This window comes from Prunus mume, linkage group LG8, assembly GCF_029339155.1.
Source record: "Prunus mume cultivar Tortuosa linkage group LG8, ASM2933915v1, whole genome shotgun sequence".
Lineage (NCBI taxonomy): Eukaryota > Viridiplantae > Streptophyta > Magnoliopsida > Rosales > Rosaceae > Prunus > Prunus mume.
Window position 1 is genome coordinate 849,357 of NC_142705.1, and position 20,665 is coordinate 870,021.

At 37.5% G+C, this 20,665-nt stretch overlaps 1 protein-coding gene across 1 annotated transcript; it reads left to right on the plus strand.

Moving 5' to 3' along the window:
- The first annotated feature begins 450 nt into the window (after positions 1–450).
- On the plus strand, positions 451–17,286 carry LOC103322426 (cyclic nucleotide-gated ion channel 1-like). The gene is made up of 7 exons (XM_008224341.3): positions 451–647; positions 751–1,240; positions 1,473–1,685; positions 1,798–2,066; positions 14,269–14,380; positions 14,933–15,211; positions 15,315–17,286. Exons 1-7 carry the CDS (start codon positions 592–594, stop codon positions 16,824–16,826), a joined length of 2,931 nt encoding a protein of 976 aa, XP_008222563.2. The 5' UTR covers positions 451–591; the 3' UTR covers positions 16,827–17,286.
- Positions 17,287–20,665: the final 3,379 nt, after the last annotated feature.

Consider the following 20,665-nt stretch of genomic DNA (forward strand, 5'->3'; position numbering starts at 1 on the left):
AATAGAAATATATTGATACATTTTACGATTTTTTAAGTTCCGCCGTTGTTGACCAAAATATATTCTACATTTTGATAAAAATAAAAAATTTATTTGATAGAGATCTAAGTAGGTTTTCTATTTGTACATCGACTGTGAAAGCATGATTTGTTTTTAGCTTTTTTCTATAGATAATTTAAGCCTCCATTATATTCAAGCTTTATGTCAAGTCACTATATGTTGAGTCACGATATGAATTTTAATTCCACACGCTTTCATATTGAATGATGGCCTCTCAAAAAAAATAATATCGGATAGAAAAAAAATTAGCTTTTCTAAATTTGATCTGCTTGGTGAAAAGAACAAACTTATTAGAAAAACACTTGGGGACAACAAGACTTAACAACTCTACATAGACTAACCTCATTTATTTTCTTTTCCTTTTTCGTCGGATATATATATATATATATATACGTGTGTGTCAAGTCAAAACTCTAAACATTTCCAGATCAATTTTTGCCGCTCTCAGACTCGTCCAATTTCTGTTATTAGTTGATCCCATACCTATAATTTCTGTTATTAATATAAATTGTATCCGCAGAAGTTGGAGTTATGCCCAACCCCGATGTAACTGTGGTTGTGGAGAAGTCGGAAGAGAAAGATGAACGGTTCGGTTTATTTTAACTTTGAAATCAATACATAGTAACTCTTCTTTGATTCTTTCTATCTGATATGGTGAAATTTTACTCATGTTTCTTGTGTATTTTCCAGTGATTCAGATTCAGACTCAGATTCAAAATCATGCTCATATTCAGATACTACAAGTAGTGGAGAATCTTCCGTCGAAGAATGGCAGATATCAAAAGAAAAATGGCCAAATATGAAGGTGAAAATTCTTGAGTGGAAGAAGAAGATGTTTGCAAAGTGGAAGCAGATTTTTGCAACATCATGTGTGTTTGCTGTTGCACTGGATCCTTTGTTCCTCTACATTCCTATCATCAATCAGGACATGAATTGTCTGAGATTGGACCAAAACTTGAAGATAGCAGCTCTTACATTAAGATCTGTGACAGATATCTTTTATATTATGGACATCATTATTGAGGTTTATACATATAAGATCTGTTCAAGTTTAACCATTGAACTTCATCACATCTCCAAATCAGAATTCTTAGGGAACACCTTTTTGCCGACGCTAGCTAAGAAGATTTGGCAGTCATACATCTTAATCGACATTTTAGCTATTCTTCCCCTTCCACAGGTAAGACAAGTCCTTCCTGGAGGTAATAGCTTCCTTATGCCTTTACCAGTGATATTATTCACACCACATTTACTGACTCAGGGAGTCTCTACCATATGTATGTGGGACATACCTGTATTAGAGTCAATAATGTGAAGTATGATATAAAAAGCATCAAATCCTGTTTCAATATTTTCTCTCACCATATATAATATTCAACTTAATTATTGGCATAAAATTGTATTGTGTTCAGGTTTTACTCCTCAATTTCTTTTCAAGAATGGCGGCTTCAAGATCCTCGGAGACAAGCAAGTTTATTATGAACTTTTTTGTTCTGATGCAATATATACCGCGGGTTATTCGCATCTACCTATCGTGTGAGGTACCAAAAATGTCTCCCAAGAGGGAGACTCCAATATGGGTTAAAGGTGTACTTAATTTCTTTATGTACATCCTTGCTAGTCATGTAAGTTTCAATCTTATTATGATTTATTTTAACTCCATGAAGTAAGCGTTAAACAAATTAAGTATTACAAGCAAGTTCGATCAAGTTAACTAAATTATTGATTATTGTTCAGATACTTGGAGCCATATGGTACTTTTTTGCTATTCAACGAATGACAGCCTGTTGGCAATATGCATGTCAAAATGAAAATGGGTGTGACCCTAATACTTTTGGTTGTCATTACCAAACATTCAAAGATGATTTGTGTCCTATAAGTTCACCAAATGCAACGATCTTCGATTTTGGGATATTTCTTAGCATCCTTCAGTCTGGTGTGCCGTCATCAACAAATTTTCTACAAAAGTTCTCGAACTGCTTTTGTTGGGGCCTACGAAATTTGAGGTTTGTACTTTTATCTTACATATCAAATATTACTTACAATATATGAACAAAAACATATTCAAAATTCAGGATGGACGAGGTTTAATATTAAATAGATGAAGAATATTGTATGCCCTTAAAACATTAATCACAGTGCATATGAAAGACATCAGCCACACTATTTTTTAACATAACTTTCTTTGTCAACTAAAAAGGATTAAATGTTAGCCCTTCTAAAGTAGAATAAGTTTCATAATATAGAGAAGTTAAGGATATTTCAGTAATTTAGTGTAACACCCCAGCCCTAATTTTATTGACTATTTAAATTATTTAATTTATTTAATTATGAAATTACAATTTTGCTCTCGGGGGTAGGGGTATTTTTGTCACTTTTTAATTCGGAAGGATTTTGGGGAAATGAATGGTACTATTGTATAGATCATGCCGAGATGAGTCCGTAGACATGTAGTGAGCTCAAATCGAAGTTGTAACGAAGAAATTACGATCAAAAGAAACATAGTGGCAAAACTGTAAATATTTCAAAATGGGTTTATTAAAATCAGATTTCCCCTCATCTCTCTCTCCCCCGTGTGTGCAATAACACCTCGACTATATCGGCGGCGATTTTCTCTTAGATGCTGCTACCTTGGCCACCACTGCGAGGACTGTCCCAAAAGGACCGCTAGCCTCCCTCTACTGTACCCCACCTCATCGTAGTCGGAAAAAGCAAGAAAAATGCCGGTTTCAACCCATAATTTCCGGAGCTCATTCGGACGATTCCGGCTACCAATTCTTCGATCTAGATATGCTTTTTCATCCTCTCAATGTGTTCTAGTTGATGGTTGGGTTACTTATGATCAATTTCTGCATTTTGGTTGTCAATTTATCGCTTGAAATTTGGCCGGCTTTCGGGCTCTCGATTCCGGCCACTTGTTGGGGTTGGTCCAAGAACAAAAGTTGCTCCATTCTTTGTTCTGATCATGTAGGTATAGGTTTTGACCGGCAATTTGGAGATTTTTCAATTGCCAGAATTGCTTTGGATACCCACACACACTTGTGGGCCACTTCGTGGCTAGCCTTTGGGGTCATAAAATGATCCACATGTCGTCCCGAGCACAACGGTATGCTCAATTTTAATTGGTTGTCGTTTGACTGTCGATCAGATATCGCATATTAAGCGTTATCCGGGTTCAATATGTTTTGACCTTTGATTGACTCCAATTTAAAATATGTTGATCTAGGCATCTTTAAGATCGTGTAGGAATTTGCGGATTGTGAATCGGAGACCGGATGCTCCGATTCAATGACTTAAAGTTGCGTTAAACGATAGCCGTCCAATAGTGCGATCGCGATCGATCCAACAGTTCAATTCGAACCAAACTTAAAGGACGGGAATAGTAGACCTTATTGAACCCTGCCGGCCCAGTTGACCAAGTTTCTCAATTGATCATGAGTCTTTCAAGGTTGTTTCACCATTCGAGGAGTACTAGAACGACCTTATTAACGAGTCTTGACTGTTATTTGAGTTATGTTGACTATGTTGGGATTTTGTGAGTGCTTTATAATATCGTATGAAATTCTTGGATTATTAGTTTGATAATTGAAGTTATGGAATGGATGAGTATGAGATACTTGATCGATGGATTATGAAAGCGAGTCTTAGGTCTCGACTATGATTATTAGCAAGTAAATGGATGTTTGTTTTTAAGTGTACTTCGTTCTTCTAATATGGAATTTCTGGTGTAATGAGTTTTGGAGTGAAAATTGATTTAATATGGGTTAATGAGGATATGGGATCTCTAAAGATTATTATTTATCATTAGTTAATATTATTATGATTATTATTAGAGTACATGGATTGGATGATATTGGGTTATTTACGAAAGTCTATTGTTTTAATTATGGAATATAGTATTTTATGGAAGTTAAGTGTAAACAAGTTTTGATTACTATTTGAATTATATTTGGGCCTTTATGGAATATAGGCTTGAGAGTTTATTTTCTATATTAGGAATAAATATTTGGGAAAATTGAATTAAGGAAGGGAATATTATTTTTATAATATATATATATATAAATATGAGGTTATAAAAACAGGCTATCGGTTCAATCTCGGCCTGTATCATGTGACACGAGACTTCCCGTTTATATTTTGTTATTATTAATATTATTATCATCATCATTATTATTATTACTATTATTATTAGTGCCATTAATATTATTTATAAAGGATTATGTGACTTTGTGTAAGATACGGTGTTTTGAATTTTATTATCTTATCTTAAGGGATTTTCAGAGATTGTTTATTCCTAAGTATTTGAGTAGTGTTTTGAATATGAATAAAATCGAAATGGTTTACTGAGGTTTGGTAGTGGGTATTTCGGTTAATGCGGCTTATAATTAATTTGAATATGGATTATATGTGTTGAGGAATTGTTATTCACTTTATGATTAAATAACTGAGCAAGAGATTAATATAAGATGGGGGTACTTTATTGTTTGGTTATGTGAATATGAGATTACACCATGCTAAGTACCCTTCCTTGGTTATGGTACCCACACGTGGCGTTGGATTATCCGGCATATGATAAAGCAGTTTGCATGCATAGAACATGGTTTGGTTGGGCCACATGTGGCGTTGGATTTTTTGGCGTGTGTGCTGATTGGGACACTGGTTACTTTACCACAAGTAGTGTTGGATTTTCCGGTGTGTGGTAAAGGATCCCTACACTTGGGTTACTGTTACTTTACTACGCGTGGCATTGGACTCTCTGGTGTGTAGTAAAGTAACAGAGAGAGAAAAAAGGGATTACTATACTATATCGGGAAAAGATTAATGTTTAGAAAAGATTATGTTTGGTATGATGTGATTTAAATTAAAGGGAAAAGATAATTCTAGAATTAACTTATTAGTATTACTGAAAATGATTGTATGTTCACTGAACCGTGATTTTTTGTAGTAAGAACTATGTGTGTCTTGATCCCTCACAAAGAGGTATGTAGGTAGTCTGGGGTCTTACCTAGGTGCAGCTGCGAACTAAAGTTTATTTCTGAAACTTTAATTTGGTCATTTGGATCTAGTCTTTCTTCTTATGTTTCTGGGGGGTTGGGTTTTGATTTTGTCGGTGGTCCTAAAGCTCGATTGAAACCGAGGCGTGATTGAAATGATTATTCATATTCCCGTTTGACTAAGTGGATGTTGTTGAAAGGTGTTTGTGGTTAAGATAGGTATGATACCTGTCTTGGATTGATGTACGATTTGGGCCCGAGTCTTTAAGCTACTTGCGATTGTGTTTGGATGGTAAACATCACATGGTGAAAATTTGGGAAGTTATTTTATGTTGATTATTGTGGGTATTTGTAAAATTGTTTGGGTCCATTAATTGCATTGTTAATGTATTATTTGACTCAAGAGATTGCTGGTGGTTTTGCTTTGAATTATTTGAAGGATAGAAGCTTATTCTGCAAATTGTGTGTTATTGCATTGTGTGTGCTGGAGTTGATTTCTTAAACTGAGATATTTACAGGTGAAACAAATTTGGTAAATGTTCGTTTTCAAAGGAGACTCGCGAAATTTGGCAGTATAAATCCCTCTTTTCTTTGATTTGGAAAAGAGGATATATTGTTAGTAAGTGTGCCGGCATCACCTTGATGTCAGAAATACCACAGGATTCATCATGAGTTTCGAGGAATTTGAGGCTGGTCTTGTCATTTAGTTGTTGACCTATTTCACTTTAACTTATAGTAAGAGTTTAAATGAAACATATAGAGTAAAAGCATGGGGCAAAATGACAGAATTGAAAAAATAGGGCAAAATGAGACAGAGTAAAATCATAGAGTTTAGAAACACAACATAAAATACAAGGATAAAGTGAGATTTAAATTAAATAAACACGAATGGAAAAACAACAATTAAAATTTCTTGTTTTAAGAGAAAATTGATAATTGTACTCATAAATTAAGCATAAAAATCATAAGCCACAAGGGCTAGTACAAATATCCACAAAATGTTAATACAAAGATAGAAGCATAATAACCACACATGGTTAATCCATATTCATAGAAACACACATGAAATATCAAGCACACAAATTGTATTTCCACTAATAGCCATATAAGGCCAAAGAACTTTCAGCATAACAGCCCCAAGCCTGAAAAAGCCATGCATGAATTGTCGTGCCTAAAACTATACAACTACAACTCTTAAACTCTCACAAGTAGAGACGAGACTACAAACGAACACCCAACTCACAAAGCGTTGACTACAATTCAAGAAACTGTCAACAAACAGCATGTGAGTAAAAGTCACTCATCTACCTCATATATCTCAAAACCACTAGTGCACTGCTATTTCGTCGTCACTGAAGGTTCCAAAAATAACAAAACCACAAGAGCTGTCAACGAAATCACCAATGCAATCAAGCAGAAAATCCAGGGAAAAAACTAGTAAGCAACCTGAAGAAAGAGGGGAGGGACGGGGAGGAGAGTAATAGGAAAGGAGGGCACCACCCCTAAAGGGGGGCCAAGATTGGACCTAGATTCCTGAGGTCATGTCTTTTTTTATTTTATTTTATTTTATTTTATTTTATTTTATTTTAAGAGTTCGTTAGAGTTTATATTAAACTTTATTCTTTTGATGTCCAAAGAAAGATTTCGACCAAAAAAAAAAAAACCCATAGAAAGACTTGAGCAAATTATTTACTTTATTAAGTTATTCTAAACTTTTTTTTTTTCAACTATTCCATATTTATTGCGTATTTTGTTAGATATGCAACTTTAAATTTTTTCAAAAGTGGTTGTCATTTTCTCGGTCTTGTTTATTCTTGTTTCCTTGTCTTTTGTTTTTTTTTCTTTGTTATCTTGTGACCAACTTATATGTGATACGGTCCTAACAAACACGTACCACGACACATTTATTATTGTCACTTGCCACCTAAATGGATTGAGATTTTCTAATCACTGGCTTTTTCTTTTGAATTTATTTCCCGGCATACAGCTTTCGTTTTTTTAAGAACAAAATTACTTATATTGGGGTACCACCGTGACATTATCCCAAGCCAATCACCTATAGCCATGTATTTTAACTCGATATGGCAATGTGTGATAGGTTTGAGATTCCGCCACTGTGACATCCTTGTTGCATGTAAGTTTTTTTTGGTCTTTTAGGACCCTTTACCTCTGTTTTTGCAATTAATTTTCAATACTTTGATCATTGCAATTCTTTTTACTCATTATTGTAAGAGTCTCGCTCATCGTTTATAGTTAACTCTCACGTATTGGACAGCTGTGGGTTAGTTCAGTTTGTCAAGACAGTGTATCTACTCCCTTACATTTTAAGTTCGAATTTCCTTCCCTTAATCTTGAGGACTAATACGTAAATTACATATTCTAAATTAACGGAACTACACGACAAAGAAATCAATATACAGTCCACATACTAAAGTTTACAATAATTAATAAGTCCTAAAAGTTTTAGAAAATTTACAAATTTTAAATCACATTGGATTGTTGTAGGAGTGAATCCAGGTCATGGGCTTCAGTTTGGGCATTTCGAGAATTCGTAATAATGATTTGAACTAGGATGGGCATTCAAACCGGAAAACCGAGCAAAATTGGGCTAAAAAAGCAGTGTTTACAAAAGCTGGAGTTGACAAAAAGGACGATTTCGATTTTAGTTCTTATAGTGAAAAAACTGAACCAGGGCGAACCGGATTGATTGTGTATTTTTTAAGCCTAATGCAAAATTTCTAAGTCCGTAACTAATCTTTCCCCTAGAATGTGAGCTCACACTCCAACCCATAGCCCAACCCTTCCTCCTCCATAGCCAACCAATTGAGACCCATGACCCCCAGCCCTACCCACTCCTGCAGGAAGCCACCTTAGATCCAGGACTCAGTCCTTGCGGCCTCGCGCTCCAATCCCCTCTAGGTTTCTGGCGTCGGCTGGCCACATAGGGGAGGAGGTCTCCTCCTCTCCGTCCCCTCTTATCTCCCATGGACCTCCTCCCCCCTCTCATTCTCCTTCATCTTTTCTTTCTGATTCTCCCCTTCCCCTCTATGGGTGTGGTTTTCATTGTATTTTTATTTTTTGCCTGAGTCCGATTCCTTGGCGAGATGGTGGCTCCTTCCCACCCCTGTGGTGGCTGCTCCAGCTTTATGCTTGGTATTTTGTGGCTATTGTCCCAAATTGTATTTGTGCCCCCTTGTATACTCCAAACTTTCCCCACAATCACATATGTTTCATCCTTTACACCCCTCCTTATTTTGGCCTCCTCCCAATCTAGGATCTGCCCTCTCCCTTGGGCGGTAGCAGCTGCACCTAAACACGATTTATCGTGTGTATATCGGAAGGTGAGTGGAGTCTGTGCTTTGGTGCTTGCACCACCTCCTTCTAGTCCTTTGGTTCCTTTGGTGTTGGTACTTTTGGCCTCGGGTTGGTTTATCCCGGGGTTTTTCTTTGCATGGTTGTTGCTTTCTCTATGGTGCACTTGAAGATTCGGGTTTGCTGGACTGGAGGTGGTGAGTCTTGGGTTTGTTGAGAACACTCAGAAGAAACTATAGCACACAACCTTGAATGAAAAGTTCTTATTCTCATTGATAACAAACTGCAGGCTTATAAAGCCTTTTACAAAGAGATAAAATCAAAATAACAGCCCACGTTTGCAACACCCTAAAACATGGTAACAGACTAATAGGAATTTGTTAACAACACAAACAACTAGTCCCTAAAGGATAGGACTTATTAACAGACTGATTAACTAAAAAATCTGAATAATAAAACTATTAACTCTAACAGTCTTATCATTCCCTCTCTTAAACCGTATGCAGAATGCATTCAGTTTATATTAGGAACTTCACACACGCCCAGCAAACTACGAAGCTTCAAAAACACCTCCAACCCGAGCGTTTGGCCGTCATAATGTCAGCTACCTGGTCTTGAGTATTACAATGACTCAAATCAATCACACCATCTTTTACCAGGTCACGAAGGAAATGAAACACTGATGTCAATGTGCTTGCTTCTGCCGTGAAGAACAGGATTCTTGGAGAGTTTTATAGTTGAACTCTTATCACACAAAATTGTAGTGCATTTCTTCTGTACATAACCAAGCTTCTCTAAAACTCTTCTTAACCAAACACACTGACAAGCGCATGAGCAGCAGCGATGTACTCTGCTTGTGGTGGATAAGCTAACCACAGGCTGTTTTTTGGATGACCATGACACTTGCTCCAGAACTAAACATGAACACACTCCCTGAAGTGCTCTTGCGATCATCTACATCTCCAGCAAAATCACTATCCGAATAGGTTGTGAGTTGCTTACAGTCTCCTTTCTTGTAGAAAATCCCCAGACCAGTCGTTCCCTTCAAATATCTAAGCAATCTTTTCACTGCCAACCGGTGTTGCTCACGTGAGGACACGACATGAACCTGCTGATAAGACTCACACCATACATCAAATCAGGTCCAGTTGCAGTTAAGTACATAAGACTGCCAACCACCTGTTTAAACACACATGCATCAACCTTAGCTCCCTTCTTGTCCTTTGACAATTTGCAACCTGGAACTATGGGGTTCTTCACCAAGTTGCTGTTGTTCATGCCAAATCTTTCTAAAACTTCATAAGCATACTTTCTTTGACTCACATAAATCCCATCAGAATTTTGTAGTACTTCAACCCCCAGAAAATATCTCATCTTTCCCAGGTCAGACATGTCAAATTCTAACATCATCGACTTCTTAAACTCTTCACACATGCTCATGTCATTCCCAGTAAAGATTAAATCATCAACATAAAGACTGACAATTAAGAGCTTACCTCCTTCCTTCGACTTTGTGAATAGCGTGTGTTCACAATAACATTTTTCAAAGCCTTCTTTAACAAAATAGGCCTCAATTTTGCTGTACCAAGCTCGTGGAGCTTGTTTGAGGCCATATAGTGCCTTATTCAGCTTATAAACCATGTGTTCCTCGCCCTTCTTCTCATATCCCTGAGGCTGTTGGACAAACACTTCCTCACTAAGCTCACCATGCAGAAATGCGCTCTTCACATCAAGCTGAAAAATACTCCAACCTTGTTGAGCTGCTAGGTCAATTACCAAACGTATGGTATCTAGTCTTGCAACTGGAGCATAAACTTCTGTGTAATCAATCCCATATTGTTGTGCATATCCCTTTGCCACAAGTCTAGCCTTGCACTTGTCTATCTCACCACTTTCATTAAGTTTTGTTTTAAAAACCCATTTAACTCCAATGGTCTTTACTCCTGCAGGTAGGATAGTCAGATCCCATGTTTTATTACGTTCAATAGCCTCAATCTCTGCATTCATGGCGTCTCTCCATTTCTTGCTCTTCACGGCTTCCTCGAAAGTAATGGGATCAGCTTCTGTGAGAATCATCATGGCACTCACATCTTCTTCTTCTGACAAACCCTTTCTAGTTTCATAATCTTGCATCCAAAATGGAACTCGTCTTGCCCTCCTTTCAACTGGACCCGAGGAATTCCCATCATGTGACTCACTAGAAGGTAAGCTGGTCTGGAAGGTGAGCTGGTGCCACTTGAACCACTTGAACCAACTCCATTTGTGCCATTTGAGCCAGCTTCTTCATTCTCATTAACTTCTGCTCCAAGTTCCCCTTCATTCTCAGCTTCATCATTTTCTTCTTCACTATCACCCCACTCTAACATATCCAAAGCCATTTCTTCCCTGCTCATGTCCCAATTCCAGCCCTTGTTCTCCTCAAAAACAACGTCCCTACTAACAATTATCTTCTTAGAGACCGGATCAAACAACCTATAAGCTTTCGACTCATCGCTAACTCCCAATAAAACACACTGAATGCTTTTGTCATCCAACTTGATTCTTTTCTGGTCTGGTACGTGCACATGAGCCAAGCACCCAAAAACTTTGAAATACTCTACTGTAGGCTTCATACCACTCCATGTTTCCTCTGGGAGTTCTATTTTGCACAGCTAAAGTAGGGCACCTGTTGAGGACATGCACACACCATCTCACAGCTTCTGGCCAGAAAGCCTTTGGAACTCTGCTTCTCGGTGAGCATACAACGCACCAAATTCATCACAAATCCTATTCTTTCTCTCAAAGAACTCCGTTTTCTTTGAGGAGTATAGGCTGTAGTTAATACCTGGTTATACCATTTGCCTTACAAAATTCCCCAAACTCATTTGAGGTGAACTCACCACCTCTATCAGTCGTCAAACATTTAAGGTAGGCACCTGATTCCTTTTCAACACAAGCCTTATAACTTTTAAACATGGTAAAAGCCTCTGATTTTTCATGCAAAAAATAAATCCAAGTTTTACGACTAAAGTCATCGATAAAACTTAAGAAATACCTCTTGTTGTTGTTTGATACAGAGCTTTATAGGGCCACATATATCGGCATGTACCAGCTCCGGCCATGGCGCCCTCCATAGACTTCTTTTCGGAATGGATTCCATGTCTTGCTTTCCAACCAAACACACTGTGCATAACTTTGCAGGAGTTATAAGAGAAGGCAAACCACTAACCATCTGTTTGTATTGAAGAGTTCTCAACCCTTTGAAGCTTAAGTGTCCGAATGCTGCAATGCCATAAATAACTCTCATCTTCTATCACGACAAACAGTGTAGTAGCTTTAGGCATCATCGCTGCGAGCACAACAAACATCCTGTTCGCGCTCATCTCGGACTGAATGATTAGACCCTTACTAGGATGAAACACTTTGCACTCCCCATGTTGAATCAGAATTGCCACACCTTTTTCTTGAAGCTGCCCCATACTTAACAGGTTATTTTTCAACTCAAGAATGTAATGGACCTCAGAAATTACCTGAGTGATTCCATTCACTTGCATTCGAACATTTCCTTTTCCCATAACCGCCATCCTTGAGTTGTTGCCTAGTTTCACAGTTTGCCTGAATTGAACATCCAAATCAGAACCATTCTTTATTCCCACTCATATGATTACTGCATCCTGAATCGAGGAACCAGATCTCTTCTCTCTTAGCATGGTTAAGCTCTACATAGGACATTAATAGCAGCTCTTCTCCTTCATCTAGTTCTGCATAGTTGGCTCCCTTCTCCCAACTGGGACACTCGTACTGAAAGTGTTCTAATTTGTGACACTTAAAGCACTCGATAGTGGCCTTGTTGAACAGTTGTCTGCCACGACCTCTTCCTCTTCCTCTGAACGTCCCTTGACCTCTTCCTCTGCTAGTGTTGTCTTCATGAGTGACCTTGAGAGCCTGCTCCTCCCCTTGATGGCCATTCATTCTTTGTTCATGGACTAGCAGACTGCTCTACAGCTCGTCAATGGTCAGTGTGTTCAAATCATTGGACTCTTCAATGGAGCAAACCACATAATCAAATTTTGACGTCATGGACCTCAAAACTTTCTCATTGATGATGGTTTGGCTTATTGTCTCATCATGAGACTTCATTTTGTTGGCTATAGTGAGAGTACGAGCAAAGAAATTATCAACAGTCTCCCCCTCCTTTATGTGGAGAGTCTCAAAGTCCCTCCGAAAGTGCTTGCAACTGGGCCCTCTTCACCTTGGTAGAGCCTTGGTATTTCTGTTTCATGGAGTCCCAAATACTCTTTGATGTGTCTCTGTCGAGTATAGTCTCCATGATATTCCGATCTATAGCTTGAAAAAGGTAATTCTTTACCTTTAAGTCCTTCAACTTCTGGCCCTCGACCAATTTGCGTTGTGCTTCTGCCTATTCTGTTTCCACCCAGGAGGCAGATTGTGTCACCACGAAATCCCATTCTCTACGAGATCCCAATATTCCTTGGAACGAAGAAAGTTCTCCATCAACATTGCCCAATGATCGTAATGTCCGTCAAATTTGGGAATGGCCGGCTGCACAAAACCACTGCTATTGCTCTCCGCCATTCTGCTTGGCTCCCTTACTCTGAAAGAAAACTGCGGTTTCTTTCCACACACACTCACAATCAGGCCCCCTATGATGGGGCTCTGATACCAATTGTTGAGAACACTCAGAAGAAACTATAGCACACAACCTTGAATGAAAAGTTCTTATTCTCATTGATAACAAACTGCAGGCTTATAAAGCCTTTTACAAAGAGATAAAATCAAAATAACAGCCCACGTTTGCAACACCCTAAAACGTGGTAACAGACTAATAGGAATTTGTTAAAAACACAAACAACTAGTCCCTAAAGGATAGGACTTATTAACAGACTGATTAACTAAAAAATCTGAATAATAAAACTGTTAACTCTAATAGTCTTATCAGGGTTCGCGTCTTCGGGTTGATGAATGATTGTGTTCTGGGCAATTTTTGGTATACTTGTGGGTCTATATGTGCAGCTATGTTGATCTATGTGGAGGTTGACTATCCTCGTATGTGGCCATGGTGGTTCATTATTGGTCCTTGTGGCGGTGGTGGCGGCACTGTGTGCTCGGTTTTTTCTTTTTGTCACTTTTGTATCGGGACACTTTAGTGCCCCTGTTTTTATTTAGTTTTCATTTTCGTTAGGGGTTCTGATCCTTTAGCTAGTTCAGAGCTTGGTTCTAGTGGATTCTCCCCCCTTTGGTATTTGTTTCTCTTGTTGTTCTAGTTGTGTATTTCTTGCCCTTTTGGGTTTATTAATGCACTGATTTCAACAAAAAATAAAATAAAACTAATTTTTCCCCAAGTCTAACTCCAAATCACCTCTCTTTTCTAGTCCCAATCACATCCCTTTACATAAAATTGGGCTATTTGTGAATTTTTAAGCCAAAAAAATAACATTTTAGTGTGGTTTTGTGAGAAAAAGAAATTCAAAATTCAAAACAAAAGATTCTGGTTCAAAATCGAAAAATGAACCGACTTATGAGCAAACTGAACCACATCAGAACAAATAATGTTTTCGTCAAAAACACACCAAACCGAACCGGATGAATAATATCAGTTTCGATTCGATTTGAGTAGAACAGACCTGCCCACCCCTACTTTGAACATAAAAAAGTTTGTTGTATTTTCTTACATTTTCTTTAGTACAAGCGATAGTCTAAGCTAGGGTTTCACACACACACACACACACACACACACACACACAATAACAAGGTGCCATAGGGCTTCAAACCTGAGACCACTAGTTTGCAAATCAAGACATTTTTCCACTGGACTAGACCATGTTGGTGGTATTTTTCACTTAAGCATATTGAATTTGTAACTTTATACTTGCATCTTATATTGCTCCATTTATTTTTGCAGTTCTCTTGGATCTAATCTCCAACCCAGTACTAGGACTTGGGAAAACCTCTTTGTGGTTTTTATTTCTATAACTGGCTTGCTACTATTTATATATCTCATTGGAAATTTGCAGGTTGGTGCCCCATTTAATTATATATATATATATATATATATAAATTTCTTGATGCCATTTTGATCCTGTAGCTTTGGGTTTTTTTTTTCCTTTTCAATTATGTCCATGTGGTTTTAACTTTATTCATAAATTTGTTTTTTTCATACAAAACAATAATTCACTCAAGAAACTACTAAACACACCCAAGTTCCAACCAACATCACTCCCAACATTCTCTCGATGCACCCACATATTTCCAAGGACAGCTTGCCTTCACCATGGATACGGCCAAGGAATATTTACTGTGTATTCTTCTATTCTTTTCTTTTTTTTGCCTTCACCATGGATACAGCCAAGCTTGACAATTGTTTCTTCTTCTTTTTTTTGGGTCAATTTGCTTATGTAATGATTTTTTATTGTCTCATTTAATGGTGTCTATATATATATAATGTATATTTTCGCTGAATTTTTTATTTGAATATGTTTCGTAACTCACAATGATCAATGCATATGATTGATCATTGTATTATACTTTAATTAGAATATAACTCTCACTTGCTTGTTGTGGAATAGACATATTTGTCCTTGGACACTACAAGAATACAGGTGCATAGACACAAGATGAAAATAAAACGGAAAATGGAAGCGAAAGGTCAAGAGCTAGAATTATGGTTGCCTAAAAATGGCATCCCTCGGAGGTCGCAGAAGGATATAAAGTTGCAGATCATGGAAAAGGTAGAACAAGAATTTGAAGAAAACAGGAATGTTGACTTGGATAATTCCCTTCCTACTCTTCCCTTGGATCTTGAAAACCAGATCAAAAGTTGTATGCCGTTGACTAGGTTGAAGAAGGTAAGTTTGTCCAAACCCTTGACTATAGTTGTAGCATGATCATTTATAACAAGAGCACTTCAATTCTTCAAAGCAATTAATTAATCACATTCATTAATCGCAGGTGCGAGTACTTCAAAACATGGATGAACAAGTGTTAAAAGCAATTTGTCAGCATCTCAAGCCCATGAAGTATTCTAAAAACAATCTCATTCTTCGAGAGGGCGAACCCCTTAAAATGATGATCTTCATTGTAGAAGGACATGTAGCCATTGAAAAGAAAGGCGGTTCCATTTCGCTGCAAGGTGCAAGAGAATTATGTGGAGAAAATCTTCTAGCTTGGCCGTTCTCGACCTCTTTTCCTCAGACGTTACCTACAGCAACAGAGTCTGCTAGGGTAATTGGTGATGTTGAAGCACTTATTCTAATGGCCAGTGATATGAAGAGTGTCGTCTTTAAATTCGGAGTGCATTTCATCAAGAAGTATGGAAAACTCAAAGAAAAATTGGTCAATCTTCATCTAGGACCTGTTGATACAACACCAACATTGGTTGAGACAACACCAACATTTGTTGAGGGACCGCCCGCAATCTTTACTGCACGAGAGCTTAAAAAGGCCACGAAAAATTACCATGAAAGTACAAGGGTTGGTGAAGGAGCCTGTGGAATAGTTTACAAAGGGTTACTACCAGATAAAAGAGTTATTGCCATAAAAAAGTCCATGATTATTCATGCACCATCCACGAGCGTTAACTCCGTTAATGAGGCTCTTATTCTTTCTCAGATCAACCACAGAAACATCGTCAAGCTTTTAGGTTGTTGTTTAGAGGCAAAAACGAGTTTAATGGTTTATGAGTTCACGGAAAAAGGGTTTCTCTATCATCAAATTCACAAAAAAGGCATAGGATCCGGACTCTCATTTGAATTAAGAATGAAGATAGCAGCAGAAACTGCCGGAGCATTAGCATACTTGCACGCCATGTCAATCATACACCGAGATTTGAAGACAACAAATATATTATTGGATAAAAGTTACGCAGCAAAAGTTTCAGGCTTCAGAGCTTCAAGATTGGTTCACGAAGATCACGATCAGTTATCAACTTTAGTGCAAGGGACACTCGGATACTTAGATCCTGAATACATTCAATCAGCAACGCTAACAGAAAAGAGCGATGTCTACAGCTTTGGAGTTGTCCTATTGGAGCTTCTAACAAGTCAAAAGGCAGTGTCTTTCGAAAGGTCTGCCGTAGACAGATACCTAGCAAACTTCTTTCTTCGCTCAATGGAACGAGGTCACTTAGTTCAAATTCTTGATGGTGAAATAATCAACGTGGGGAATTTTGAGACAGCAGAAAAAGTAAGCTATCTGGCGAAAAGATGTTTGAAGGTTAGAGGGGAGGAAAGGCCTTGTATGAAAGAAGTAGCCGCCTTGCTCGAGGGGATAATGCGAAGCATGGAAAAGCATCCAGGAGGAAAGGCTAATTTTTCTCCATCTCCCAAAGAAACTGACTGTTCGCTTGGTTCACCTTCAAACGCTTATGTTGTGGATGTTAGAGGTGAAGGTGATGATGCTGGTTCTAGTCGTATTATTATCAGTGCAGAGGATGACAAGAGCATGCAAAATCGAAATGATTGAGCCTTATGATGGTGGACGATAATTGGTCTTTCGCTATTCAAGTTATTTTTATATTACAATTTTTATGATTTTTTATTATCAATAGGAGATAGATTGAAATTAAGATTTCTCTATAATGATAAATTTTGTAAAAGAAGAAAGTTGCAGAACTTGAAAGTATGTATTGTAACAGCTGCAGTGCTGATGCTGAGGTCCATGCATCATGCATGGGTGCCTTGAGAGGTTGTGGAAGATTCATGGGTGTGCTGATCATTATTCCTAGCAGTGCATAAAGAATGGGTGTGCTGGAGGGCATTTGTGATTTGTGATCAAAAGCAAAAAAAAAAAAGAAGAAAGATTTACCTTTTGTTTTATTTTATTTTCATTAAAAAAAATATTGGTTTTTATTTTGATGCTGAACTTTGACGTTTGTACCCAAACTTTTATTTGTGGCAATTTAGTACTTCAATCAAATTTTGTACCCAAACTGTTAAAACTTAAAATATATATAAAACATAGCCTTCCATCGATCTCCACTGAAACCCATTACCATAACATTACACGATCCAAGAAAACCCAACAACAATTCCAAGGAATAAGGAACCACTAAGCAAATCCAAGACAACCTGAAAAAATTATGTTCACCTCATGTCCTTTTTGGGTGATATTGAGGCTGTCATGTCCTTTATAGTTTTATATTTTCCTTTGGGGAGAGCTTATAATTGTTGGGTCTCCTTTATACAATTAATTGACTGCTTTTTCGTACAATTACTTGGGCCTTGCTCTCAAGCGCCATAGGCGTTCTAGGCCAAAAGTCTGGATACCGATCACCTGGGTTACGAATCCTGGTCTCAGATGCTGAGATCCTAAGTGTTGTGAGTCGAATTTTGTGACTAGGTCATCGAATCTGGGCTTGTCAAAGTCCATGTCCATTGTTTGGGTCCCAAAGTACGGGGTTGGTTCCTAATGCTGGCCCTTGAGTCTCTACACTAGTTAGGGCCATGGCGCTGGGTTCCCCAAATTACAACCTTAGCGTCAACTCTTTGGTTTGTGACCATATATAAGGTCAAAGTAGTTGAATTATCCCATATTTTTTTTTTGTAAGGATTAGTTTAGCTACAAAAAAATGCACTTGATAGGATTATGGTGGGATAAATTCTTGTCCAATCGTTGTGCAGATTTGATTACCAAGCATACGATTTGATTAAACTAATATTGATTGAAAATTCTATTCTCTATACTTTATGCTTTTGAGGTCCAATTAGTGAATCCCATTAGTGAATCCCATTAGTGCATCGCCACATTGAATGGCCTATACTCTATACTTTAACTAGAGTCTATAGTAACCTTGAGATCACATGGACTTAGAAAAGTATAAGATACGGTTGATATAATTTTCACTTTCTCATGAACTTTATGCCAATTTTATAACTGTTGATACTTCTCCGAGTGGGAAATTTGCTTCTTTTCTGAGGTGGGAATAAATTACAGTGAACTGAGCATAACATTGCCACTAGCTAAGAGATATGCATTCGAATTTCTCAAGCTTTTTTTGTATAATGATATATCACATGAACCAAATAAATAGTCTTTTGTGGCAGAATATATATATATATATATTTAACAAAACAAATTATGGAAATTAGAAAGAAAAAAAAAAGTTCTCATACAATATTCCCTCCCCCCCCCCCCTCTCTCTTTCTCCTCTCTCTCTCTCTCTCTCTCTCTCACACAATCAATTTGCTTTATGTAGCCTCTATATATATACTTATATACAACGTGTAACTTAAAATCATATCCCACACAATTCATTCACATGCAATTCTCCAAATCCATCAATTAATCTATACAAATACCTCCAATAGCAATTAAACCCATTAAACCCAACCCATGGCTGATCATCCTCTTGTTCTGCAGATACATCCATCACAGCCGCACCTTCAGCGCTCCTCGAGCACGGAGCTGGGTTCAGAACTAGCAAATTCATCATCAACACCGCCACCAGCAAACCCCATGGCAACAAATCTTGAACAGTTGGTGCTGCAAATTGGACAATCATCAACAGCGCCACCACATCATGAAGGTATCTTAAACCTCAAGGTAGGTAAGCCAATTTTGCTACACATAAACTCCTTAACACCACCACCAAACCCACCACCACCACCAAAGCCAGAAAACCAAAACCATGATCTCCCTGCACCATCTGATGATCAGAAACAGCAACTGAATGCCATTGTTACACAGTCAAACCCAGCTGTTGATAAAATGAAGATTAATAAGAACCAAAAACTAAGCACTGCAGGAAGCCTTGCAAACCTTTTACCCACTGGCACAGTTCTTGCCTTCCAAGCCCTCACACCTTCTATTTCCTACAACGGCCGATGCCACACGTTCAACCAGTACCTTGTGGCAATTGTCATACTAGTTTGTTCTGTCATATGTTTTGTGTCATCCTTCACTGATAGCCTGCCATGGGAAGGCAAAGTATACTACGGCGTCGCCACATACAGTCGTCTTTCTGTTTTGAACGATGACAATCACGAGACTGATAAAAACGACGACATTCAGCAGGAGTTGAAGAAGTTGCGCGTCAGACCTAAAGACTTTATTCATGCGTTTGTGTCGGTGTTTGTGTTCTTGATCTTTGCTTTTAGCAGCTCAGAAGTGCAAGGCTGCTACTTTCCTAAATCAAGAGAGTTGGAGTATTCACTCGTCATATATTTGCCTTTAGTGGTTGGCCTTTTCTCAAGTTTCTTGTTCTCCATTTTTCCGACTAAACGCAGAGGGATTGGCTGTGTATGAACAATCATGTAGTACACCAATATATATATATATATATATATATATATATATATATAAAGTGCGGGCGTCCGCATAGGATGTCTATTCTACCTTTTATTTTAGGGATGTAACAATTTGATCCCTATCTATTTACCCGAAATCTGCCAGCACTCAAAAGAGATAAATAAAAATGGAACTTGCACCTCAAGTAACCAGATTCATTATTTTTATGCCTTCATTGGTAAGCACTTTAATATTTTCTGGCAAAAAAAAAAAGATAAGAACTTTAATATTTATCTAATGCAAACAAAATCAATGGAGTCAGACTGAATCTGGAATGAAACAACATGATCAAAACTATAAGCAAATTATCAAATTTCAAATGGTTATAACAATGAAAATAACAATACTATTGGAAAACAAAATAAAAACAAAATAAAGTAAATTAAATGACTGGGATCGGGCCGAAGGGTTGTCTATTCGGACATTCTGGAATCACCAAAACTATCAAGAATCACGATTGGGATTAATCATCACCCAGAAATTATACACATGCAAAGTTGCATAAAGATCTTCAGGAAAGATGGATGAAACTTGCAGGAGTTGTCAACTTGAAATCTCAAGAACAAAAGCAAAACATTGTTTGGAAATTGTGTGATCGATGGGATTTGTTGAAATTTGTTTGAAATCAATTGTGTATGTAGAGATCCTCAACTGTTCCTAATTTTCTCTTACCGGCTGAGAACTAATTATTCTCATTCCAAGACAAGGGGAAGAAGAATAATATTTTTTATTTTATTTTTCTAATGGATTAATGAATCAGATGCTATATGTACCTACATAGAACTCAAATGCCTGGTGTTTTAACCATGTGTTGTTCTTTAGAAAAAAAAGAGAGAAAAGTGTGCAAATAATTTTATTACTTTTTTTTTGGGAGATTCATAATTATACCCAATATCACCCAAATTATTAAAAAACCTATATGAAATGGATTTTAGAAACACACCCAAAGCTCATTTATAATATAACAAAAAGACTTTTAACTTCTTATAAATTATAAAACTGCCATCAATTTCTTA

What these genes read in the sequence shown, in the direction of transcription:
- LOC103322426 (XM_008224341.3), top strand. Translation starts at nt 592, where the DNA reads ATGCCCAACCCCGATGTAACTGTGGTTGTGGAGAAGTCGGAAGAGAAA. An exon ending in TCGGAAGAGAAAGATGAACG is followed by an intron (nt 648 to 750) that starts GTTCGGTTTATT and finishes TGTATTTTCCAG; the next exon opens with TGATTCAGATTCAGACTCAG. An exon ending in CTATTCTTCCCCTTCCACAG is followed by an intron (nt 1,241 to 1,472) that starts GTAAGACAAGTC and finishes TATTGTGTTCAG; the next exon opens with GTTTTACTCCTCAATTTCTT.